The sequence below is a fragment of the Pezoporus flaviventris genome, unplaced genomic scaffold (genome assembly GCF_033815535.1).
Source record: "Pezoporus flaviventris isolate CSIRO_AGI_PZ_B2104156 unplaced genomic scaffold, CSIRO_AGI_Pfla_v1 ptg000035l, whole genome shotgun sequence".
Classification (NCBI taxonomy): domain Eukaryota; kingdom Metazoa; phylum Chordata; class Aves; order Psittaciformes; family Psittacidae; genus Pezoporus; species Pezoporus flaviventris.
Genome location: NW_026892583.1, coordinates 3,204,100 through 3,230,219, shown reverse-complemented (window position 1 = coordinate 3,230,219; position 26,120 = coordinate 3,204,100). Strand labels below are relative to the sequence as shown.

Genomic DNA, 26,120 nt, shown 5'->3' with positions numbered 1-26,120 from the left:
AGCATCCAGTTTTATGTGTAGATATACAGAGCAGAGGGAGAAGAAAAGAAAAAGCAGTGAGACAAGCAAACAGTCCCTAAGACAAAGCATAATGTAGATTCTTTCTCAGCTCCCATTTCTCCCCCCTACAATCCTTTCTTTCCAAGAAAAGCTGGTTTTCCCACTTTGTCCAAGCTGTAGCTCCTTCTCTTGGGGATTTCCCATGTTTCTGGTTTACCTGCCGCTCACTTGGATCTCCTGTCCATTCTTCAGCCATTTCACATCAGCATCTGGATTGGCAACTTCGACCATTAATTTGATCTTTTGCCCTTTATCCACCTGGTAAGCTGGATCCAGTTTCTTGAGGAATGCTATGACAAAGAATGATTAAAAAACTATATATCTTATTCATTCTTATACTTAACATTTGTTTTTTGCATTCTCTATCAGGGAAGTAATTCTCTATTCCCTTTCCTATGGTTTAACATCATCTTAAACCTTCCCTGCTTTCTGCATACCTGTTTGCATTTTTACCATTCCTGTCTGTTGATCCTCTTGTTCTATTTTCTGTTTTCCTTAATATAGGATGAAAAGTACGTGATACAAACTAAAATACGCACAGTAGAATAGTCTGTATCAGATGTGAATATGTACTCCAACACATCCTACACAGAGTTACAGCTTTGTCTACCCATGTAGGAAAATGATACTGATCTTCTCACTCGTGAATGGCAGTTTGCCTTCTCTGTTTCATATTTTTAAAACAAATTAGTTAAAATTAGGCAATTAATACTTCACAAGTCTAGAAAAGGCTCAAGAATTCCAAATATATCATCCCAATGGAAATTAAATTCTTTAAGTGGACCACTGATACCTGACATACTGACGAGTTTTAGGGGTGGGGGTTTTGTTGCTTTCTGTTCAGGGAAAAATTAGGTGTAGGGCAGAAGAAACTAGTTAAAATGAACAGGTTCAGGACATCCAGAGTTTCAGAGGAAGGTAGCTCAGAGTTTTGGAGATCGCTTTAATCTTTAGGAATCAGCATTTCATATGTAAAACTGTGTAACAATTGGAATAGGAAAATCCTATTCCTTGTGCTTTTCTCATGGCTGCTATTAGCTGATGTTAATATTTGAAGAAGGTAAGAACATACTTATTTGGAATAAATACAGCTTGCCAACCTGTACTTTTTTTCTCTTCCTTCTTTATGCGTTTGAGGCGTTTCAGCATCCCACGCAAATCTGTGATCCCATACTGAAAAGCAATTTTCTCGTATTCAGAAGGAGGAGCTTTCCTCAGGATTTCCCAGACATCAACATCAGATTGGGATTCAGATTTTCCTTCACCTCTGCAGAAAGGGATTAGAGGATCTGAATGCCACTATTGAGAGGATTTAAAAACACCTATAGGCTTGGTGAGCTATGTATTGGCTTGATGAAGCCATTTCTTCATTAAAAATGTAGTAGTCTAACTTTTCCTATATTGTTACCCAAAATGATGAAATAAAACTAGTTTTACCGCTATTTATATATAGTGATTAAAATCCAATTACTGACCTGAACAGTTTACTTTCTATTAGCCAAGGCAAATATTAACTTCCCTTTAATGACGAGTAATGGAAACACGTGAAGATTTGTTTTCCTGGTGTGGTCATATACAGAACGTGTCAAAGCAAGGAACTGAACTGACATCCTGAGAACGCCTTAGAAACAAGGCAGTTGGTTTATGTTAATAAGAGACAAACCCTTTTCTACTCAGGGCCTTTTTTCTGTTCACTAAAATGAATTTGAGGTTATTAAAATACTTATCTATTGTAAATATAGTTGCTGTCTGTGGAAACTATAAAACATGAAGACACATAGATTGGTGAGTAATGGCTAACAAGACAATATTTACAATGGACTACTTATAGTTTAACCAAAGAACTTGCAATTGTGGAAGAATTAATGTTTGGTTTAGCAAAGCAAAATGAAAATTTGGTTGCCTGGCTTTGGGAAGGCATTTTTTCTGTCATGGTATTCTTAATGTATAAGGTCATAAATAGAAAAAGAAGTTGCTGTAACCTTACCGATTTACTGTGCGCAAGAAGCTGCTGTACTCCAGAATGACACAGAGAATCGTTTGGAAACACATACAGCATCCCGATGGGCAAGAAAGAAGACATCATGTGTTAATACAAAAAAGCCATGAATGTCATGTTCATCTTTAGCAGAACATGCTTGTGCTTCAGTAACAGGGAGATGAAGGAGCTCATGCAAAAGCTCTGAAAAAAGCTTAAGAAAAAGGCTGTCCCCTGTTGAAACCAAACTCGCTCCCACACTTTGTATAGTTCCTCTATGCAATTTATAAGTGTTAGCATGTCTGGTTATTCCAGACGTTATCCCAGAATTATGGCTAACCACCTTACAGGGCACACATAGGTCATCATGGAGTTGTTGCCTGTCGTAGTTTCCGTTTTGGTAAATAGAGAAAGGATAAAAGATGTAATTTAAAAATTTCTTTAGGAAAAGGAACTTCCTGTGGCTGTTGTTTTCTGGTATCCCCAGGACCAAGCAGATTTCAGTGAAGCAGAACCCACCCTTATAATGAAGCCATGTTCAGTTGTAAACCCAATAAGAAGACAAGTAGGTAATGCAGAGAAAAATTAAGGATTATTGGGCATATTTCCATTTTATTTTTTCCCCCACAATTTTCTAGAAAGATAACAGTCCCATTGGTCTGAAAAATCATGACTATAGTCAGTCTAGACAGAAGAGATAACCAAACACTTCTGGTGCTCGTTTTATTGTCAGGCCAAAAAGGCTTGCTCATAATGTGAGCACAATGTTTATTAAAGTACTGCAGCCCAGACCTGGGATTTCCAGAGCATCTGTAGCTCTTGAAGAGGAAAGGAAGCAAGAGATGAGGATTTCAACTTAGAGAGTTTGAGCTGAAATATGGCATGTGATATCTTATATCTTCGGAGGGGTTTATCACTCACTAAGCCTTCAGTAGCGCTCATTGGATTGATAGGTGTATCTGAGGTTTGGACTTCTTGTAGTAAGTACAGCCTACTGGGTATTTGTTTTGTCACAATAGTGAGTAAACATCACCCACAAATTTAATCAGGGTTCCTCTTCTCTATATATCATTTACTCTGGGGCTGCTATAGATGATTTTTAGTTTTGTTTAGCAGAAGCAGAACAATTGACTGATTTGCCAAATAGACCAAGATATGTTTTTAACATGAGTCATTTTGGGGCAAGTTCTCCTGATCATATCAATGAGCAACTTTCAAATATTTCTAAACACATGTAAATTGAAATAGATATCCAAGTACATAAATCTAGGAGTATATAATATTTCTAATGTGCTGAGTTCTTTGTACTAGTACAATTAATGTTCTGTGGCACAAACTATCTCAAAAGGAAACCTAAATTCATAGGAAATAAGAAAAACTTAACAGGCAGGGTATGAATTCTGGTGGTGTCTCTGTCTATCTGCCTGCTTCTATGCTCATCTCTATTCACCCCTTTGCCTGAAAATTTGCAGGTAGGATTATTCAGAGTTTTCAAAAATACTTTTTGTGAGTTTTGTTTAAATACATCATGAGAAAAATTGTGTATGCAAGCTGAAACATGAGAAATTTCGTCCTAAGCATGAGTATATTACCTTCCTTGGAATTACTAATATTTTTTAATTACAGGGAAAGGTTTGTAAGCTGCATGTAAAGTTGTACTAAAAGTTAAAGGTTGTAATTTGTATAGTGTTTGAGTTGTGAAAAAACAAGGAAAAAACGGCTTTCTCTGCTTCTGAGCAAAGGTTTCTCCACCCCAATACTCCTTTTCACCATTTTGTATTTGTTCAAGCTTTCTCTTTGTTCCCATAAAGACACACAAGAGTTTGTACATTTAGGCTGTACTCTTCCAGCAGGAACTAAGCAGTATATGAAAAGTAATAGACCTAGACTCTTGAATTTTCTCCCACCCTTACGTTACTCTCCTTGATATTGGGATCCTTATTCAGAGTGATCACCTCATAGGTTAACTATGCACTTGTGGGCATTAAGATGCAGCTCAGTGAACCTGCTGTAAATGGAATATGCAGCTGATATGTTTTAAACATATGTGGAGGGGTTAAAAATAGTTTTGTACATCCCAGAGATGGTTCCTTCCTATCCCATTACTGTCAACTGATTGGACCCTGTCAGCTGTCACCTCCTTCAAGGTCTCTGCTCACTATCCATTTAATAGTTCTGTGACAGCTGTTCCCTTCCTCTTCCCAATGACCTCTCCTTGGCCCATGACATCTGTATGTCAACACTAGTTAATTAAATTACAATGATAGGAGATACAATATTAAATGAAGCTCTTTTTATTCTAGTGGGAATGTTCATTACCTCTGGATTGAGCGGCACTTGTACATTAGGTGTGACAAAGCAGAAGTGCCAAAAGAATACTCTTCGATTCTATTTGAATCTGTATAGCTCTTGAGAGTTCCTCAGCATGAGGTCCCCTTTTCTATTCTATTTTAACAAACTATTCTGTTTTTAGTTGCATTCCATTATGAGGTTTTTTTGCCTATAGGTTCTTATTAACAAAGGAGTGGTCTTCAAGCTGTGGTGTGCAAAGCCTGAAGGATCCACAAATTAGTTCTAAAGTGGCTGTGAAAAACACCTGGAGCAGTGAATCATCAGCATGCTTAAATTCACTAAACAGAGATTCATAAGTCAAGAAAGGTCAAAACCAGCGGTAGAACGCAGTGACATTTATAAGCTTCTTCTAATGAATTGAATTTCTAGTCTAACAAATAATGAATAGTTAAATCCACAAACTGAACATTTCTAGAAATACTAGAAATTTTTACTCCTTTAAGAGTCCAACCACTGCTCAAAACTAATTATGAAAGCAGAAAGGGAATGCAGTAGAAGGTCTCATAGCAGGGTTTCCCTACTTTAGACTTACAATAAAATTCAAATGCAGGTTTTGTTTCAGACTTCCCTGGGGCTCATGGTGAAACAAGAAACTTGGATATCAGTGTCAGCTATAGAAAGTTTGATAAGTGGACTTTCTGTCTTGTCTGGTTTGAGAATTCTGGTTGTAGTGTTACTGCAAAGCCAGAATTCCCTTCAAGCCGGATAGGTTACATACTGCATAATACAGGACTTTGTACATCTATGTCATGTTGTAGCCCCACTGAAATTTGTGTGAGTTAACTTGACTGAAACATCAGGCTATTGAGTTATTGCCTTTTGTAACCAAGCTACTCCAAATGTATACATGATCCTGTACTCTTTGTGGAGATAAACCCCTTTTTATAAACAGTAATACTAATAGCTGAGCAAAAACTGGACACAGATACCCAACAACATTCACCCAAGCAGTTGATTGTGAAAACTTAAATGGTATAAGTTACATTTGCAAAACAGGAGTCTAGTGGCAAGCGTTTATAGAAACTTCAGGAGCTAGAAAGACAGTGAGTGGCCACGGGCAGTGAAGAGAGCCAGGTTTGGAGTAATGGGATGATAATGAGCAATGGAAACTTCACTTGGAATGGATTGAAATGGTTTGTAAGGGAGACGCCTGTACATTTATGAAGTAAGTGACTTTGGTAATACCTTCATTAACATGTTTCAGGAAGGATGGAACAAAACTTCAGCACATGTTTGATAGGCACCAGCAGGTATATCATGCAAATGATTTTTCTGATTCTAATTTCTATGACTAGAGGAATTTAAAGCAGCAGGTTATTGAGAAAATCTGGGAAATCAAGGGCAATTGAAAACTGCTTATAAAAGAAAGTGATGGTGAAAATGAAAGGACATTCAGAGAAGCACATTGATTTGTATTCAGTAGTCTGCCCTTAACTTCTATTAACTGTTTAAAAGCATCTGTCTCAGGAATTGCTGATCATTTTCTTATATGCTATCTTAATTTTATCATGCTCTACACCTAAGAAAGATGAAGATGCATGCATTATTTCAGACAAATATATATTCATATATTCAGCCTGACCCATGCGTTTGTGATAAAATAAAATAGAAATCTTACTCTCTGTTGGCAACAGAAGAATCCAAAATATCCAGGTTAAGATGGTGGGAAAAAGAGAAAAACAGAAGTAGGCAGGTTATGAAAACAGATATTACAATGAAGGATGAGAATGAGAGAGGAAATTCCACCAAAAAATGTCAGTAAAAGCAAGAAATAAAAAATAGAATTGGAAGAATATTGATATAAAAATATTTATATAATATTTATGCAACATAGAATATATTTGCATACATGTAATAAAAAGCTATAGAAAATATAGTTTTGTAATGTAATACTAACAGATATCTAATAAAATGGCTTGTCCTCCCAGCTCTCTGATGAAAAGTATTGTGGAAATTTAGGACAGAAAAATCTTCTTATAATATATATATATATATATATGTATATTCCTATTATAATGTATATAGCTGCCTATATATAATAAACACCTGTCTATAATAAATTCTTATAGACAGGTATTGTAAATTGTTGTTGCATTTTGGGGCTTTTTGTAATGAAAAGCTCTGGTGGAAGCATGTAATTGTCTTAGTCCCAGCCTTTTCTGTCTTGGGAAAAATCAGTCTTATAAACCAAGCAGAAATGCATCAAATGCTGAGTATTTGGGGAATTTGCCATAAGTTTCTGTCATTCTTTTTCCAGTTAGAGCTGCTTCAGGAAAACTTCAGGGATTCTGAATTTATGAAAATTTCACTTAATCTAGATTTTGTGTTTTCAGAGTTCAACAGAAACTGGTTGTTTTAATTCTTTAAGTCCATGGATTTTTACTCACCTCTTTTTCAGTAGGGCGCTAAAATTAAACTCTCCATCTTCATGACCCTCCGTGCTGTATAGTAACAGAAAGCCACAATTAGTTTCAAAAGGAGATGGGAATACCTTGTGAGACTGCAGCATGATGTAGGTGATATATTTTTGTAGGGTACTAGGAGATGGATTTAGAATGACTCAGAACATGAACTGACATGGGAGGTGACAATTAGGCTCTTTGTCTGTATTGGTCTTCATATAGGCTTAGGAAATATATTTAATGAGTTTGTATTTTTTCTGTGCTGATTATGGATAAAGTTGTACATAGTATTAGCTTGGTGGTCATATTGATCTGGAACGTGTTTACCATAAAGATGTTTCAGAAGCTTTTCTTTGGACTCATTAGTGCTTTTGGAAAGCTGTCATATCAGAAATGTGAATATTATTTACAGTGTGGGCAGTATTTAACCAACAGTTCTCTGGGACTTCTTCCAATCTCAAATAATGTGGGGATTTTTCTAGTATTATCCCAGCTGTAATTGTTTCCTAAGGATCTTTGTGATTTCAGAATTTATTGCACAGAAAAGTGTCACATCATTGATGCTTGGGAGAGTTAAAGGACGAATTCTGTGCTCTGACTTTGATTCTGAGATGAGGTTCAGTATGCAGTTACCCAGCAAGCAACATGACAAGCAATGGTGTGATGAGTTGGTTTGTGGGAACAAGAAGCAACAAGCAGGAGTTTTTTGATGTGTAATTTTGTCTGTTACATATGGTGAACTCAGATGGAATGCACAATGTTTTTTTTGGTGTTCCAAATCAAATGCCTTTTAGCTGTGCTTCTGAGCATTTGAAGTATAAATCTACTCTGAAAACTTAGAGTAAGGTCACTAAAATCACTTTTTTTGGGGGGTTTAATTGCTAAAAATTCACTTCAGGGATTTCATATAAAAGTGCTGGGAGTTACACTGAATTTCATGACTATTGATTATTCAATTTAGGGGAAAAAAAGGTCTTTTCTGTATTCAGACAAAGTTCAGAAAGTCAAAATGGATTTTCTTTGTCTCTGTCTCCCATCATCAGTATTCAACTGCTCCTTGGCATTTCTGTTGTCTTGAGTATGAAAATCTGCTGATGCTGTCTTACAGCATACATATTTGTCCAGCAGCAACAACGTACATTTAATTATTGTTTTATACACAGAAATGATTCTTTTTAGTTGTGCTGGTGGTGATGGTAGCCCATGCTGTTGTCTATACCAATATATGATGCTAGGTGCTTCAGAGAAAATCTGTCTGTAGAAGTGTAAACCAGAATGTCACGAAAATTCAATATTGGAGGAACAAATATTTCAAAACATAATAGCCTCAACAGGAAAATTATGGGCATTTTAACAGTATTGTTATTAAGTGGAAGAGAAACAAATGCCAAACTTCTTGTGCTGCTTGACAATGCAATATTAGTGAGAAAAGTAACGATCTTGAATGAGCATAATTTTGAATATGTTGTGAGAAGAGCTCTTTTTATTAAGAAAAAAGCCATCTTTACTTCTGTTATTACTCTCAAAGTAGTACAGTGCTGCAAAGGATCATTTTCTGGGTATGATGCTCAAATGGAAAAGTGTATTTTGGCCACTTTGTTCCCTACTTTTAGAAGATTTTCAGTGTTTGCAGGCATAAAATGTACATGAGAATCATTAGTATAATACCAGTTTTTGAAGGGGATTCTTCTGATTAAGTACTCAGGAAATCAGAATCTACAGCTGGGAGAATAACTAGTCACCTATTGTTTCCCAGGTGGTAGTTATATTAGATTTTCAGGAAAGCCTAGCAATCAATGTTTAGGTTTTCTGAAGAATAAGGCCCTAATAATTCCTTTAACATGCACAGAGTTAAGTCTAATCTCAGAGTTCCTATTTTTGTTATGGTAGAAGACACTGGGATCAAAAAGGATAGGCTGGGAAATTAAATGATACTTGGGTAAAAAGTGTGCTAGGAAACAATAGATTTTCATCACATTTCTGTGAGCAGCGGCAGTCTCCGTCAGGATGTGGTCAGTAGAGAGGAAAACATGTAAAACATCAGGGGCAGACATGCATGTAATTTGAAGTTACTTTTTCTTGTAACAGTGGTGAGAAGATGCCACTTTTCAAACACATGCATTTTCTGTAGATGAATCTGCCTCTCTTGAGACTATCAAACTACTCTTTTCATTATTTATACTCACGTTACTAGTTATTTGTATGGATTTGACTTAGAAAGACTACACACCATAAACAATTATTTATTTGGAATTTAAGCTGCTGTTTTGTTTTCCTTTTTTTCCGCTTATTTTATTTCTTTTCCTAAGCAGAGAGAGACAGTTCATTGTTAGACTGGAATTTGTCTGCTGACACAGACAGTGGCTACCTGAGGAAGGCTGAAGTCATCCGTCTCCCCCCTCCTGCTAGGCTCCTGAGTGAAGGTATCAAAGAGAAAGCTTCAGATTTAAACAGGTCACTTCAAAATCTGGCTCCATTCTTACAGCAGAAACTGAAAATCTGAACAGCCTGAAGCTGCTCACACTGCACTCCCTCTGAACTGATTCTAAATGCTGTGCTACCAAGAAGAGAAACTTGAAGCCTTATTTCACTGCAGTGAAATAACTCAATGCAGCTATGCACCGATTGTCCTCTGTTTAATAGGCATCACAGCAAGGCTTGTCAGCCTCCTGTAGATGGATTTGACTGTAGATAAATTCTGTGAGTCTTTTTTTAGCTCTTTGCAATATAATGTTAAAAATGAAAACAAAACTAAACTAAAAATTCATTAAAAAATAGAACTTCTAGGGAAAAACTTAAGAAGTTGCCATAGATGATTTGTGTCCTGTGTTAGAGAAATAGTTTTCTGTTGGAATATTCTTGGTCTAGTAATTTTGCAAAGATACATAAAAACAAAATGAGAAACTGAATCACACAAAGGGAGAAGAAATACTCAACAGTGAAAAAACCACGTGGTTATTGTCTGAATAAGAACCCAACCAGTTGTGCCTTTTTTTTTTTTGCTAATAGAAGGCAACGTTATTCCATTAAGTCATTTATCAATCCAGACAGTATGATAGATGAGGGAGAACAACCTTTTCAGCACCAGTTCAATACCTTGCAGTCTTTAATATCTAAGACCTGCATGTATCTGAATTTTTACACAGGCATAGTATCATTGACTTAATTAAATTAATATAATTATAGAACATGAAAACAAACACATTCAAAAGGCTTATATTAATATTATCAGTGATATGCTGCTCACAGACCTCCCATCAAACCTCACTTCTGTTTAGCAAATGTTTGTATTAAGGTATATGTAGTTCCTCAAGCCAGACCACATCAAGACTATGCACCACACAGAATCTTTTCTTCTCTATTGGCCTACATCTGAAGTGCTCTTTACAGGTCTGAAAAATAAAGTGCTAAAGTTCTTGGTAGGATTCTACACACTATCAACTGAATAATTGAAGACACGTATGATTGTTATGCTAATACAAAGTCTAAACTCTATTAGATGATTTCTAGAAGTTCTGTAATATTTTAATAGTAGAAATATCTTCTTAGTAGACATCCCTATCTTTGTGCTTTTAATTAGCTTTGCCTAAGAAAGTAATGAATGCTACATGGAAATATAATCTGATCTACATGAGTTTCCACTGTACACACTCACGTGCGTCGGAAGGCAGTACGAATATCCAAGTCTCCAGGTATCGGTGCTTCTGATGTGACAAAAAGTGATGAATAAGAATGGGAAAGTCAAAATAATGCAGAAATACAGTGCTATTTCTAAAGCTTTCCCTTTGCAGATCTGTTTTTTATTTTCTAAAGGTCTTATGTTGTAAACTGTGATCAACTACATATTGAAAGATTGAAGCATCATCTTCAAACAGTAATTAGCTTTCAACATCCAGTGTTCCGTATGTAGCTTAGCTCATGTTGCATGCTTTATAATAACCTGCAACATGATGAACTGTCTTATCTCTTCTTTGTCAGTTCTCCTGCTGGTAAATATTAGTTTCAATACTGGCTTCACAGGGTATTAAAACACTAATGAGAAAACCACTGCGTATCAACTGAATATTATTACTAATAATAAATTATAATCCGTACTCTGAAAGCAAAAATAGATCCCTGGAAATATTTAGGTATGTACAGAAACTCCAGCAAGGATGCTGGACAGGGAGAACTTTAGTGACCTGTTCTAAACTTCTCTTGATCCGAATAGGTGTCCTGCAACTACTGGGAGAAAAACTGTTCTCAGTCACAGCTCCTAAGTCATGATTCCTACAGCCAACTGGTGAAAAACTGAACATTCAGCTCTTTCAGGTGGTCCATGTTTATACTCTTTTATGTAAAGTCTTCCACACCAGGGGGAAATCACTGTTAAAATGTCCTTCCCTTTCAATTGCTGATAAGCTTTTCAGTCGAGCAATTGTGAAGGTGGCACCCTGTATTATGTAAAATAAGTCATTTAATCTTACAACAATTTTACATCTCAGGGTGCTTCTGCAGGACTTGAATTTATTGCGAAGAAAGGAATTAGTAATAGTGTCACATGTTTAAATCTTTCATTTTCCTCTTTTTTTTTTTCCAAGTACCCATTTTTAGTACTGAACTTTTGCCAAAATAGAATGGTGCTCTCTATTATTCTAATGGAATTAAAGATCATAAGAGAATGGATCTGAGACTGGAATAAAGCCAGAGAAAAGTTGGGCTGATTTGCATCTTTCTGTTTGCTTTCTTTAAAAGCATCATGGTTCTGGCTTGAGTGACATCAGTGTTACTTCTAATGCTCTGTATCGCTGCCAACCCATCCCAGTTCTCATCTGTGGGCTTCTGTAAGTGTACGTGTAGCTCTTCAGGTCTATGGTGTCTAGTAGCTATGATGTACCAGAAATAATTGGTGGTGGGCATACACAAAGGAAAAAAAAATGAAAGGAAGGAACAAGGTGGCAGGAATTCATCTTACCATTGACTGTCAGGTTGAAATTAGAACTATCAAACTTGTCCTTGGTAGACACCTCACATCTGTACCCTCCTGCAAAAGTCATGTTTGCTTCTATGATTTCCAATTCAAAGGTGTACACCTGGAACAGGCACCAATGATAGAATTAATGAGCTCACAAATGAAATGGTGAAATAGAGAGAGAATACAGCATATTAAGTCATGGAGAGAAACAGATGACAGGTGAAATATGCTTCTGTGTCCTTTTAGAATTAAGAACTTCTTGAGTGTGTAAATCATTATTATCATATAAATTACAAATACCCCCTCAGTTTAGTAGGGATAGTTAAAGAGTATTATCAGTACAGGTCTTTCAGAGGATACAATGCTGTATTAGCAAACTATGCTTGTGTACTGGTGTGTGCAGTCATATTGTAAACAGGAATAGAGCTTTCATTAAACAAATACAGCCTCCACCGTCTATACCGTACGCTTGAAAACTCAGCAAAAGGAGTGGCTAATGTAAGCAAGTCTGTTCCATTCCATCCAGGAGAGGGTAGTAGTGTTTCATATACCACACAGGATGAGAAGTCATGGTACAGACTCTCTTGTATTCCTGTTTGTGTATCTTTGAACACACTTGTGGCAAAAATGGATCTTACTCAGCTATTTAAAGTAATCTAGACAATGCAGGAAAACAACAAATTCCAACACTAGTAGCTAAGTGCTTGCTCTATTAAAACCAAGATAGTCCATACTTAAATATCTGTCTGATATATAGTTTTCTCTTAAATATAACAAGTATATACTACTTGAGAGGAAGATGAAGGGAATCCTGCAGTAGGTAGTGCAAAACTTGCTCCCTGTGTCCTCCATCCATTTTCTCATTTCACCATCGATAAGGTATGCAAAAGTCTGTATGTAGTGCTTGTCTCTTGTCTGCATAGTCAAAACATAGACTTCTGTGCGTAAATATAGCATTGTGTACACCTTTGGGTACCTTAATATCAAACCATTCCTACATTTGCTTATATTTTCACCAGATTAGGATCTAGAAGACTGAGAACCTTACTCTGCCAGCTGTACCTTGTTATTTCGATCATAGCTGTCATGTAGCTGGAGATGTTTCCCCACTTTGCTTCCCAGGTCCACCCACTTTCCTTTGAACCATTTCACTGATGGTTTCTTCAGCAGGCTCTCACCTGCCACTTTGGCAGTGAATGTGATGTTTCCACCTTGTAAGGGAAGTGGGTGAAAATAAGATTACGAAGAGTGTTTAATTTATCTGTTATATCACTGCTGCCATCCTGTACGTGGAAACCTAAATAGTCAAGCAACAGGTACAATTTACACACATAACTTGACTCACATTTTTTACTCACCAACAGTAACTTCTCCATCCTGGGGTCGTGTCACAAAGAGCCCAATAGGGTCCAGAGGCTCTTCTGGTTGAGTCCCGGTAGGTGTAACTGAAATAAACATCAGAATTACAAGTTGGACCTTTCTGCATCAGCTTCTGTTTCAGCCTACGTAGTGAATTTCTTGTCTTCAAAATATCTCAATATGTTTCCTCTGTCTTTGAGATTCCTTATTCTTTATTGTCTGTCATTCATCACTAGTGGTCTGCTTTCAGCTACTCTCTCTTCCTCACTGACCCTAAGGATTCCCTATTTCTGCTCTTCCCTTCTGTTAACAAACCAGCCTTGGTAGCAGCATTAGTTCTCTATTACCTTCTGTGTTCTGGCTGCTTTCTACTGGTGGCGCAGGTGGCTCTGAGGCAGCTGGGGCTGGAGCAGCTTCAACAGGAGCAACTGTCTCACTCTTCTCTGGAAATGAATGTAAGCCAAGATTAAAGAAAATCGTGACTCTACTTCCTTTCTGAAGAAATCTTGTACAAAAGCAGCTTTAAATATGTGTTAGGAAATGCAGAGAAATTAGCTGTGTCTTTCTAGAAGTGAGAGGATGTGCTGGAAGCAGAAGAGGCCTACTGAAGCTGGATGAGGGTCTTCCTTTTGCTGAGCTTGGAAAGAACTGATGCCTGGATTTTTACATTCTATGGTTTTGATGCGTAGAAATTCTGCTGATCAGTAACACTATTATTTGATGTTAACTTCAGTGGTCTAGATAGAAAAAGTAATGTAAAATGATGGAATTATTCTTTCTGTAAACAATTTGCTTCTTCATGAGATTTTGTTTTACTGCTGTTGGAATGCAATGTTCCAGATGCTACTGCTGTGTGCAGCGTGGAGAAAAGCTCCAGACACTCCTAGTAATTAATATGGAGAAAGTACTTCATAAATTCATCTATCGTTTCCTCCCCTGGCTCATGGAAGTTTCTGGCCTCTCAATTAAAACATGACCTCCCAGACAAATTCAGACAAATGCATTTGGCACAATGGAGAACATAGAAATGTATGAAAAGGGAGTAGGAGTGAGCACCTGGGGCCATGGAGGGAGGTAGAACTTCTTGAAACAGATCAGTTGCAGCAAGATTATTTTTTTCCATAGGTAGTGGAGCCACTTCCAAAGGGCCTCACCTACCTCTGAAGTCCCACATGCACTTTCCCAGCTATTTACAATGTGTTTTTCCCCAGGGATTTCAGGTCCTGTTGTGCCATGTGATGACTGATTTGAGTGGCACCTCTGTCACAAAGGGAGGTGGCTGTGTCTGGACAGGTTAGGGGACAATTTCCATTTTTCCAGTTATTTTTGTGTGTGAAAATAATAATGGAAGATCCAGTAACTCTTTAACAATATAATCTTAGTAATGTCTGAAAAACAAGACAGTATCAGTGAACATGTGAACATGAGCCAACCACACTCTCAGAAAATGTGTGCCTTTTACCTAAACTGTATTTGTGTCTTGAAAGAAAGGAATGTGATTTTAAATTGGTATTATTTCAATACTTACGTGTCAAATTATCCCACTTTTATTGTTAGAAGGTATCCCATTGGATCTTGGGCAAATAAATTTCAACTTGATTTTTTCTGCAGAGAACTAAACATTATTTTAACAAATGTAATGTAGATGCTCCCATAGCTGGGATGTGTAGCTGTTTACAAAAGGCTTATTTTGAGGTATCAACATATAGTGTATATAAGAAACTTATCTCTCCTTTGGTATCTTACTATCTCCATCATGAATGTGTGCTTGTCAGAGGTGTATTGTTTATAGGTGAGGATTACACTTCCAAATTCAGTAATTCCATTATTTGTAGGCTGTTTGCCATTAGCAGGATCTACCTGGAACTTACCTGCAGGGCAATGAGGAACATATAACTAGTATAATATGTACCCATTTATTTTTAGGATGAGACAGTCAGTAAGATGATACTTTTATAAGTTCTGGCAGCTGTTAAATTGTCCTAATCCATATTAGGATTTAGCCTGTCATGCAGTGTCTTTTCATCTGGAACAAGGTGTCTTATCTCCTGTTAAATATTCACCAATATCTTTTCAGTAAGGCTTGTCACCAGAATAAGGATGGAAACTTACAATACCAGAAGTGGTAAACGGGGACCACTTTGGAGGGGCAAAAAAGGAATTGAGAAGGTCAAAATATTGCAAAAAATGAATGATTTTTCTATCCTCAGCATCTTCAGACATTTTTTATGAGGAAATTCCAGGGAATTTGGCTCTTTATAGTTTTTTCCCAGGAAAAGTCTGGGGAAGCTTTTCAAATTTCCCATTGAACTGCTCCTTTAACGCATAAATAGCAATTGTAGGGGATATACAAATAATACAAAACTTACTCTTTGCATTCAAGTCCCTCTTGAAATACGTGTTTTTATTAGCAGGTGATTTTGAGACAGTTTTGTGGAATGTATGAGCTCCTAAAACATTGCAGCATAACTTGTAATAATACAATTTTTGTATTTAAATAAATTAAAAAAAAAATGGAAATGCCAGGCCTAAGGTGTAAGCATCTTAGTTTAGGGCAGGTTAGGTTAGAGTAGCTTTGCTTTAGTTCTCAGTGGTTAAGTTGAAAAGCTTGACAGAATTCTAGACATACATTGAGATTTCCTCAGTGGTCTCCACTGTGTGGACTTCCGATATCTGGAAATGGGTGGTTTAGCCACAGGAAATGTATTCCTCAGCTTAATGTCAATGAATAGCATCAAATAATTGAGTGAAACATATGTATCGCTGGTAGAGAAAATTGACAGTGTTAGGACAGGCTAATTCCCATAGGCCTCATTCATAAAGGTTGCATGTGGAACTGAAAATACTGATGAAATTAGAATTGCTTAGGAAACACCGTACCTGGTTCCTTGACCTTGAGTTCAAATTTAACTTTGGAACTTCCAGCTATTACAGCATATGTCACATCATCTTCTTTTCCTACATTATTGATCGTCAGGGAATGCTTGTTTCCATCTGCTTTAATGACATATTTCTCACTTTCGGTAATTTCTGTGCCAGCTCGCTGCCACTTCACCTTGACGGCAGCTTTTTCTGTCTCTGCTTCAAACACAGCTGTGCTTCCGGCTGTCACCTCTGTTGTCTTCGGCTTCTTGGTAAATGCAGACACTAAAAAAAGAGAGAGGGCTCACAGAGGTCTGGTTTGCAGTTGTGACCTATCTGGTGTAGTCAGCTGCTGTGGCTGCAACAGCTGTCTCCTTGCTCTCCCATCTGCCCATGTAAGATATACATTACAACACTTTCTACAGAGAAGTTGTGAATTGTCTTTATCGGGTTCTGTATCTGAGATGTCACATCTTCACCATATTGTCATGAAATAAAATGGATAGCAAACTTACCTCCCTGTCCATCTTCCTCATTCTTTCCCCTTAAAATGAACTCTGATTTTTCATGAATGAATGTTTTGATCTACAACAACATGGAATGATGTGTATTCTTATGTATCAAACTGTTTACAATGATTGCCATGCAGTTTTATTTAGAAATATTAATTCGGTCCTAACAGTTGCTTAATACAGTTGTTAAAGAGGACCAGGATCTGTTTCTCTGACAATATTGCCATTTATGCAGTAACGTGTGACCTAATATAGCACAATGAATGAATGGTTCATCTTTAATCTTTCTGTTTTGACTGTTCAATATTTTAGTGCACATTCCCGTGATGGCCTTTGTAAGTTTATACCAGCTAAATAATATGAACTGTGGTTTGCATTCAAATGTTTAATCCAGCATTAGAAGTTAAACTACTGGCCTACACAGAACTCTACAACAACTAGTTTTCTAATTACTTACAAGGTCAATCAAAATATTTTCTCTATGTGTCAAGAACCACTTATAAGGCTTATAATAAGAATGAATGAAATTATTAACATCTAAGGTGAGCAAGCATAAAGCACATGATGGTTTAGGTCATATGTAATCAAAGTAGCTCAACAGATAGGACTTTGGAAAGCAAGCAATAAATTGTGAGGTTGTCCATTAATAGCCTAATCTTTCTCAAGATTAGATTTCAATAAGGTAACTGATTTTATTAATTTCTTTACTGTGATTTATTTATTTAGATTTCTTCAACTTTAATCAAGTTTTTTATTTTATGCTGATGTTCTGGTCTTTCTGATATCTGTTCTCTTTTCACGAATTGCCATAATCTATGGTCATGTATAAAAATACCAGCAATTAAATTCTGATTCATACACTGGATGTTTTTCATGCACCATTTTGTCATCTTTTTATTGGCTTACACCTCCTTAACCAGGCTTTTATAAACTATTAGTAATTCTATTCAGATTTAATTATACATGTTACCTCTGTGGCAAATTATCTATGTCTCTCCTACTTGGGCAGCAACAAGAACTCTTCCAAACACCACAACAATGGTTATAATTAGCTTTAAACTTTTGGTTCTGAACTTTATGTTCAAGAAGGTGCTTTAGCTAGTATAAATATTATATTGCTAATAATACCATCTGATCATTGCACAAACTCTCTATTCCTGTAGCATGTCTTCAGACTGCATAAATTAATTGACCTCAGTGGATTTGCATTTTCATTGTATATGCAATGCACAAAATGTAAATGCATTTTGCATATACACATTTGCAGTGTATACTGTACTGCTCCCTACTACAGTGTAATGCTCCAGGGCCTGTTATGAGTTGCACATCTTTTAATATAGTATTGCACCTCAGCAGGGTATACTTTGATGCAGTGTATCATGTATAACTGCAGAAGAGTTATTGCAGACATTAGGTTTGATGCACACAATTCAAAAGGTGGCCAGGATACTGCACAGTGGGGAGCCAGGTCTCTTCTGGAACCCACTCTTGAAATACCTACTGCCTGGCTCCTTTCCCTATGACGCTAGAGATAAAGCAGCAAAGAAGCATGCTTTTTGTCTCCGAGTGCTATCATCATTGCTCTTCCATTTTAGCACAAAAGAATCTATAAATATATTAATTACTTAACAGCAATGTGGCCTGTAAAGATTCCAGCCTACAAATGGCAGGGTTTCAAGACATGCGTACTTGGAAGTAACTCTCTGATCTGCTGCACACACTGCAAAGTTTCTTACATTTACTTTAGATGACTCAACAGAAACAGATTGTTGACCAGAACTACGTGCACAGTGAGAAATCTCCACCACCACCTACTATTTCTGAATTTTGGGAAATCTAAATACATATGTAGAAGTTGCAAGTAGGTCTTCTTGTCTTTTTTATCTTTCCTCTCTCCCTTTCCTGCCAAAAGACTAATTTCAGTTCCAACTCAAAATTATTTTGAATACTTCTAATGCGTAAAATGGGAAAGCCCCAAAATCCTCCCCATGGGAACAAAGGTCTGCTAGAGCAATCGTTAAGAACCCACTTTTTCACAGGGAAAAGGCACTCTTAAGAGTCATTTTCCTGCACTCGAGGTTCAGAGTCAGTGAGTGACAGTGTCCAATGCAGTGTGTGTCTGAGTCCATCTGTGTTCCCTTTCGTCTTTCACTCTCTATATTTGTAAAGGAAGAGTAGCAATGTACAGCTGGAGATTTTACAGGAAATTTCATTGCTGCAGGAGAGAGTTTGCTGAACAAGCATGTGAAGAGAATGCCATCAATCTTCCTTCTGCAGGAAAAATGAGCTGCTTAATAGAAGAAAGAGAAGTGAGAGGTCAGGTATTCCCACTTTCCTTCATTGTGGCTGCTACTTTAAGTAACACATAAATCCAAGTTCACCAGCAGCAAAAACTTGGTTTTGTTTCTTGTGCAGTTACTCCAACTAATCCAGCCATTTCTTCATTTGGAATGTTTCTAAACACTACCATTCTAAACTTCTTGTCTATATGAAAACCTCACTTTTGCCTGCTTTTATCAGAAACACACTACCCATTTGGCAATCTCGCACTTCAACATTTGGCTTCTACCCAGATACTCCCCTCTGGGTTCCATATATACATCCCATACTCAAAACACTCTTTGATACGACCACCACCATCAGGCTGTGGAAAACCCAGTGACTGCGACACCTTTCATGTGATGTTGTGGAATGTCTTGTAGCTCTTGTGCCTGTCAGGCACTATCACACGTTTATCCAGATTCCCTGTTGAACATGCCATTGGGCTGAGACACCTGATGACTGAGTAGGCCATGTCCTCTGCCACCCACTTTGACAACTCTCTGCTTTCCAGTAAATTCTAAGCCACCCAGCACAAAGGGAGAGGAAGGTGACATTAGTACTAACATTCTATAGCAATTCTGGAGAATGAGTTACCAGTGCTGATGATGACAGGAATTATTGAAGGGAGGGAGCGTGAGAAGTATTCTCTGTGTGTGTGTGTGTTTTGTGAGGATGGAATTGGAATTGCTGTGGAGAGTTTAACATGGGGAGAGAAGAGTTATGTGGAGCTAATGAAAGAAAATGGGGCTGGAGGCACTTTTCAACACTTCACTTCTGAGATCCCTGACATTCCTAATGACTTCTAGCTTCTGTAATGCAAAGAACTTCATATAATTTCTGAGCAATGTAAACCAGCAAGTTTCTACCCCAGGCAGAACAGGAAGCAGGCTGCATGCGGTCTGCAGTCTTGCAGAAAACTTTGTGGTGGCTAATGCTGCTGCTACCACAACTTGCTTGCAGCACCCATCCTTTAAAAGTCTTGTAACACCTGACAATGTACACATCAGCTGTACAGTTATGTATATTGCATGAGCTACAGCTTCAACAGAAAGCTCTGTTCTGAGATCCATGATCAGATTGCATTTTGATAGTGATTGATTAATAAAGTCTTTCAAACAGGAGGATGAAAAAATATAAAACACATTTGCTTTTGGCCAAATTAAACTAGAATGAAATTATTTAAGTTCTAAAAATAGTATTTTCCTTCACTTTTCTCCTAAATAAAATAACAAAAGTAGTGTTCTGGCTTCCTACTGCCACCATTTATTAAATCATCGTGATAGCACTTTCATGTTTTCTCCCTTACTTTCTGACCTGCTTTGAAGCAATCTCTTTCTAACATCCACCAGCAACCTAGTTCACTATTCTGCTTCAAAACTTGTTCATATTCTCCTATACAAAACTCTAGAAGACAGCTAAGCTACTACTCAGGTCACTATCGTACTAATCGTTATTTCCTTTGCTCTCTCCTCGAGCTACCTATATGCTGGCCCTTTATTTTGTAAGTGTTTTGAGGCAGAGCCTGCTTTCTGTTGCCTTTGTACAGCATCAAATCATTAGTAATAGCTACTTAGTATCATTTTATCCTAATAAGAATAAAAATTAGAAGCCGGCAGAGACATTCCTATTTGATTATTGGCAGAAAACATGGAGATGGAGAGTATATTAAAATAATCCTGAAATAACTGGGATAATTTTAATTAATAGCTCCATTCTTTTAATCACATGGCTTGTTAAGAATCACTAGCATTAGGTGAAAACCTATTCCTAAACCCACTGAATTTCAAAGTATGTGTGAACTTTGTGAAATTAAAGTGAGGATGAAGTGTAGATTCCCCAAGAATGATTTTAACTCAATGAAATGATAGAAAGAAATCTTCTTGTTGGTTTTTTTTTGTTTGGCTGGTTGGTTTTCTTTGGTTTGTTTTTTTTTTTTTTTTACTTCATCCTGCTTTCCAGAGTGGTGGCTCTGACTTCAGCTCTTCAGCATTCATTATTTGTGATGTGTACAATGAGGAGAGGGAGATAAGTAGTTAGGGAGAGTGTGTGTTAGATAAAGGCTTTCAGATGGTATTTCTGCCTTTCTGAAATGAAAACTGGTAAAGGTATAAATGTTTTAGCAAAATCTAATGTATCATCTGGTTGAATGCACATGCTACAAGCTGCAGCAGAAATCTGTAATGGGTATAATTAGAAAACACACTCAGGTTTTCTCTTACAATGCTGAGGTATCTTACTGCTCATTCTGTGTATTTGGTATTAAAATAAGTACCGGTCAATGTATTTAATGTTACAAAAGTAGTATTATCCATTGGAATTCCTTAATTTGTTAAGGCTACATTTTGAAAATTTATCTTTGATTTAATATGTACACTTGGCATCTAATTTTCCTTTTATACCATTTGCTCTGCCATTGAGTTAAGAGCCAGACTGTGGATAAGCAGACTTCAGTAACACAGCTTGTAAATTCCTTGCTGAGGAACTATATAAAGATGCTGTGCATTCCTTGGTCAGGACCTAAGTGGCTTCTTGCAATTACAAGCTTAATCATTCCATGATCCAAAAGCTATTGAACTGCTCAATCTTATCATTCCTTGCCTACTTCAGCAGCTGAGATTGTAAAGTCCTGTAACATGAGCAACAGGCAAGGAATAGTTTCACTAAGCAGGGCCACCTCTCTGCATCCATCACACTTTCTGTAAAATGGAATGATAGTGTTCAGTTTGCTCTGAATCTTAACTAACAAAAGAGGAAAAGATATCTACATGAATTATTACTATTTATATTGGCATTACTATAATGCATAGAAATTATCATGGAGCAGTGCTTTACTGTGCTAGGTGCTTGCTAATACAAAATGATGAGTTTATATTGAAACTGAAATTGTACAGTTTACTCTGCATTATGCAACATTGATTATTATTAATGCCAAAAGCCTCTGTGTATTTACAAGCCAGGTTATTTATAGACCAGTGATAAATTTCCTAATCTGAACTGCAAAATCTAGACCTCTCAGTCTGTAAAATATGTGAATAAAAATTGTCTGATTTTCAGAGAAGGTGAGTAATACCAGACTTCTCCTTTTCCAGATATAGCAATGCACTCGTTTCCCATTAAGTCCCATTTATCTACTAAATTCGGTGTTTAAAAGGTCAGCTGTTTCCTCTTAATGTCACAAAATATTGTTAGGGAAATGGTTGGGGCTTTTTTTAACCTTTCTGAATTTTCACAACAAAAAAGAAGCTATCAAAGCTTTCCAAAAAGCTTTGGCTTTTGGCTTTTCCAAAAAGCTTTGAACAGAGATCAACTACAAAATGTTTAAATCAAAGGGAGAAGAACATAAAGTTTCTGCAACAAGTGATGCTTTTCAATGCTTAATTGCTTGCTCTGATGCTAAATTGCTGCAGGTCCAGTTGCTCTTGGAGAGGGGAAAGCTACGACTTTGGTTCCTTTGGTATTCTGTAAATAAATAGGGCAGTGCCTCATCCTGAAGTGTTTTAGTTGGACAGTTTAAAGTAAAAGAATGTCTGTTGGAAAATCTACTTCACTGGTTTATGTTTTGTGATTTGTTTTGGTTTTAACATGTTAAAAGGTTTGTTAAAACAGCAGATATAGGCAGAATCTGTCTGATCATTCTCTGGCATGAAACAGTCTCCTTTATCTATACACCAGATGCCTACATTTCAGTAACAGAGACAAAAGATCTCTTAAGGTTCTTCAGTATTCTAACTGTATCATATGTGACAACAGGAATTGTAATTTGTCCAAGTATGAATCACCAGATGATTATTCAGTCCTCCTGTGATTGCACTCAACATTTTCCCATCTTGAAATGGCTTGAACTGTATAAACAACATGAAATAGAAAACCAAAGGGATTAATGTCTCTTAGGAGAATGAGTAGAGCCCCTCTAGAAGTTATGGGACATATGACTGATTCTTTCTCCATCAGAGTGGGTGATAAGAGCTTTTCCTCCCCCTGCTGTGATAATCACAGTGTTTGGGCTGCTTTGTTTGTAGGGATTGTGTAGGACCAATGATATTAGACACCTATTAGATTTCTCTGGGGAAATAAACTGGAATAGGATTTCTCTTCATCATTAGCTAGCATAGGCGGGCATCTTCACAAACAGAGCACTTGCCTTTCATCCACAGAGGCTAAAAATATCAACTTAAAGGCAGCTAAACCATTACAAATCAAGGCCCAATGCCTCAGTGATCATACTGTCAAATTTTGCCTACTTGTCATATTTCTTTTTTTGCCAGCATTGTCAATCACAAGCATTAGACATTTCAATAAATCTCGAAAATCATGTGACTTCAAAATTAAATATGATTATGAATGTCTTATTTTGGTGGTGACCATTGAACTTTTACAGCTTATATTTTCAAGGTTTTCTCTACTGTGATAAAGTCTGCTATTCTTTTTTATATACGATTCTATTTCCACCTGATTTCAGAAATTGCAGCTTTAAGATGTGATAAAATTGAAGGCTTGGTGACACCACTGTTGCTTTAGAGTTATCATCTAGAAGAAATAGTAAGAATCTTGTTGGAGTTAATTGTGCTTTAGTGCTTTGCAGTTCTTAATGGGAGATAAGGGCTGGATTTGTGCTCTGCTTCTGGCAGTGGCTGATTCCAAATATTTTGGCCAAAATGAAAGTTCTTAACAAGTTCTTCTTTTGTTGTGACCATGGGAGACTTTCCCATTGACTAGTCCAACAGGAGACTGTTCACAAACTGTAAGTATAAGCAGTTATTATTAACTCTGGAAACTGCATGTTGTTAAAAAAGCATGCACCTTGTACTGTGCAATCAGGTAACAGTGATTCTGAGAGTGCACTGGCATCAGTGGACTGAGAGCTCTAAAAGTGAAGAATCCCAGATGTAGTACAATTTTCTGCAGCCCTGTGCAATGGATATGTATGCACTTGGCAAGCAATTGTAACGTCAGCTTCTGACAAGTTTTTTTCCCAGCTTAGCTGTGCACACAAAGTGCTCCTGAGACAGCTTCCTCTACCCACACACAGGAATCCTGACCTCAGCTGTCCCTACCTCTACTTTCCAGGCTCTCTTCCTTCTCCTAAGACAGATAGATTCATTGCATCTTATACCCCAAACTAGTCCTCCCCTTCTTCCCTGTGTGAGCAGGCTATAAGTGATCCCTTATTTCTCAATGTTAAATTAGAACTAAATCTGAAATGCTTTCCTGATGTTTTTCTTGCGGGGCAGGACTTGCACTGGGCTCTGTGACCTTGGCTCTCTGAAAACGGTTGGTTATCTTGTGGCTCAAGGGGAAAGGATGGACGAGGGTGAATGAAAAGAAGTACACATATATTCTTTACAGTACAATATCTCCTTTTCTCCCTAGAGCTCTACTGTCATTGGCTGGAAGAACTAGAAGGAATAAACTCTGAACAGGTGCCATTTGATTTCATTTTCACAAGGATTTCACTAACAACAAATACAAAAACAATTTGCTAATAACACTTCCTCAAAATTATCAGGGAAAATATTCCAAACAAACCAAACAGAAGCAGGAGAGGCTTATGCTGCCTAACTGACCAGCAGAGACAGTACAAGCTGTTTTCAAAGTCCTAAAGGTGACCAGGAAAGGAAATGAGAAATGCAAAGAATCTGAGAATTAACTGCATTTCATCTCTATTCTTTCCTCATTCACAGTCTCCTGAGAAAATTCTGTGGCTAAGGGTTACCAAGGTAGTTGCTGACTTCTCTGCGAGATCACTCAGCATCCCTTGCATTTATAACCTCATAAAATAACAATCTTTTTCCTCTCTATTTTTCTTTTTTCACTAAGCCATCTCATTTCTCTGGTGTAGAAAAGCTACTCATATTTTTTTCCTGTCGAGCTTTGTTAGGTTTTGTCTGTCAGTTCTGATCCTTACCTGTTTTCTTTGCAGGCTCTGGCATCTTCACTTTGTTTCTGAAGAAGCTCCCAGGTGTATCTAGAAAGCAGGGTCCAAGTTAAACAGGAATGAGAGTGCAGGGCTTTTGAGACCCCCTAAAGAAACACTTGGTGGAAGCCCCCATCCTGCTCCTCCCCTTTGATCTCCCACTGTTGTCAACTACGGCACCTTATCAACACACTTGACAGGCTACATCAGCTGTGATAAATATAGCCAAGTTCCAGGAGCCAGAGAGCTCAAACCACCCAAGTCTGGCTACCACTGGGCTGCTGGTATAAACCAGAGCACAGTATGATGTTGCACACATGTACTGTACATTTTCCAGCTTCACATAATGGTTTGCATTAAGAATTCCTACACTGCCGTGTGTACAGCACATTCACTGAGTAGATCTGATAGTTACATCTCCTGCATGTTGGTTCTGTACTTACTCTGATGATGAATCTGCTTGCATTCTTGCAACCTGTTTCAGTCTTTGTTATTATAATTAGATCAGATTTTGAGCAGCCCTCAAAATGCTTTTTTCTTGTTTCTTTTTTGCTCTCTTCTACTGAAGACTCTGCAGAACTGATGTGAACCTTCAGGAGAGAGCTTTCTTTTTCAGACACTTACACATTACTGACATTTGCAGTCACAACTAAGAAGCATGACATTGTTTAAATAGTTTCAGTCCTCCCTCCCCATCCACCCACTTGAACCTCAGCATGTAGTTAGTGAAAATTAGCAAGTCTTTCTATTTTTGGTTTTAGATACCATTTAAAAAAATGGTTCTGAGGTTCTATTTGATACCTCCAAAAGTTTTAATTCTACTTCATTATATAGAAAAGACCTGGGGGAAATCTCAGGAGAAAGTTACATTGATATTTCCATTTCATGCTCCAGTCATTGCTCCTTATTTCTTCATACATTTAGCATATGTCAAAAAAGTAAGTGTGGACATTCCTCCCTTTATTGACCCGGTGGTATATCCATTTCATGCCACTTTTGTCTGCCTCATTTTGAGTTTTGAGCTTTATCAGAGCAACTCTGTATGCTACCACTTAGCACATTTTAGCTACCACTAGTATTGAAAAACCCTTCTAAAACCAATGTAGTTTTCAGGTTTTCCAGTTTTACTAGCCTGTAAAAAACTCTATCTAAAGGATTTCTGCTTTTGGCAGGGAACTCAGAATAGACAAATGTGCACACAGCCCATCAGTTACTATACTTTGTGTCCTCTTTCACGTCTGACTCTTTGGGTAGACTGATAGGACAAATGTGAACATGCAAGAACGACTGCTGTTACCTCTCCTGATTTAGGCCCAAATACTTCCTCTATATTCCTCTCCCCTAAACCTGGGTCGGGGCAATCCCAGGCACAGCTACAGGTTGGGCAGAGAAGAGATTCAGAGCA

The 26,120-nt window shown here is 37.3% G+C and overlaps 1 protein-coding gene across 1 annotated transcript in view; it reads right to left on the bottom strand.

The window, feature by feature from the left end:
* The window catches only part of MYBPC3 (myosin binding protein C3), a 59,688-nt gene extending 34,807 nt beyond the window's left edge, over positions 1-24,881 (bottom strand). Inside the window, exons 1-13 of the mRNA XM_061462218.1 lie at positions 24,707-24,881; positions 15,986-16,252; positions 13,453-13,548; positions 13,105-13,191; positions 12,809-12,957; positions 11,747-11,864; positions 10,448-10,496; positions 9,161-9,205; positions 6,778-6,831; positions 6,009-6,011; positions 2,048-2,071; positions 1,161-1,327; positions 218-350 (exon numbers count right to left, since the gene is read on the bottom strand). Coding sequence (XP_061318202.1) covers positions 218-350; positions 1,161-1,327; positions 2,048-2,071; positions 6,009-6,011; positions 6,778-6,831; positions 9,161-9,205; positions 10,448-10,496; positions 11,747-11,864; positions 12,809-12,957; positions 13,105-13,191; positions 13,453-13,548; positions 15,986-16,252; positions 24,707-24,731 — 1,217 coding nt within the window. The 5' untranslated portion in view covers positions 24,732-24,881. The remainder of the gene's footprint in view (positions 1-217; positions 351-1,160; positions 1,328-2,047; positions 2,072-6,008; positions 6,012-6,777; positions 6,832-9,160; positions 9,206-10,447; positions 10,497-11,746; positions 11,865-12,808; positions 12,958-13,104; positions 13,192-13,452; positions 13,549-15,985; positions 16,253-24,706) is intronic.
* Positions 24,882-26,120: the final 1,239 nt, after the last annotated feature.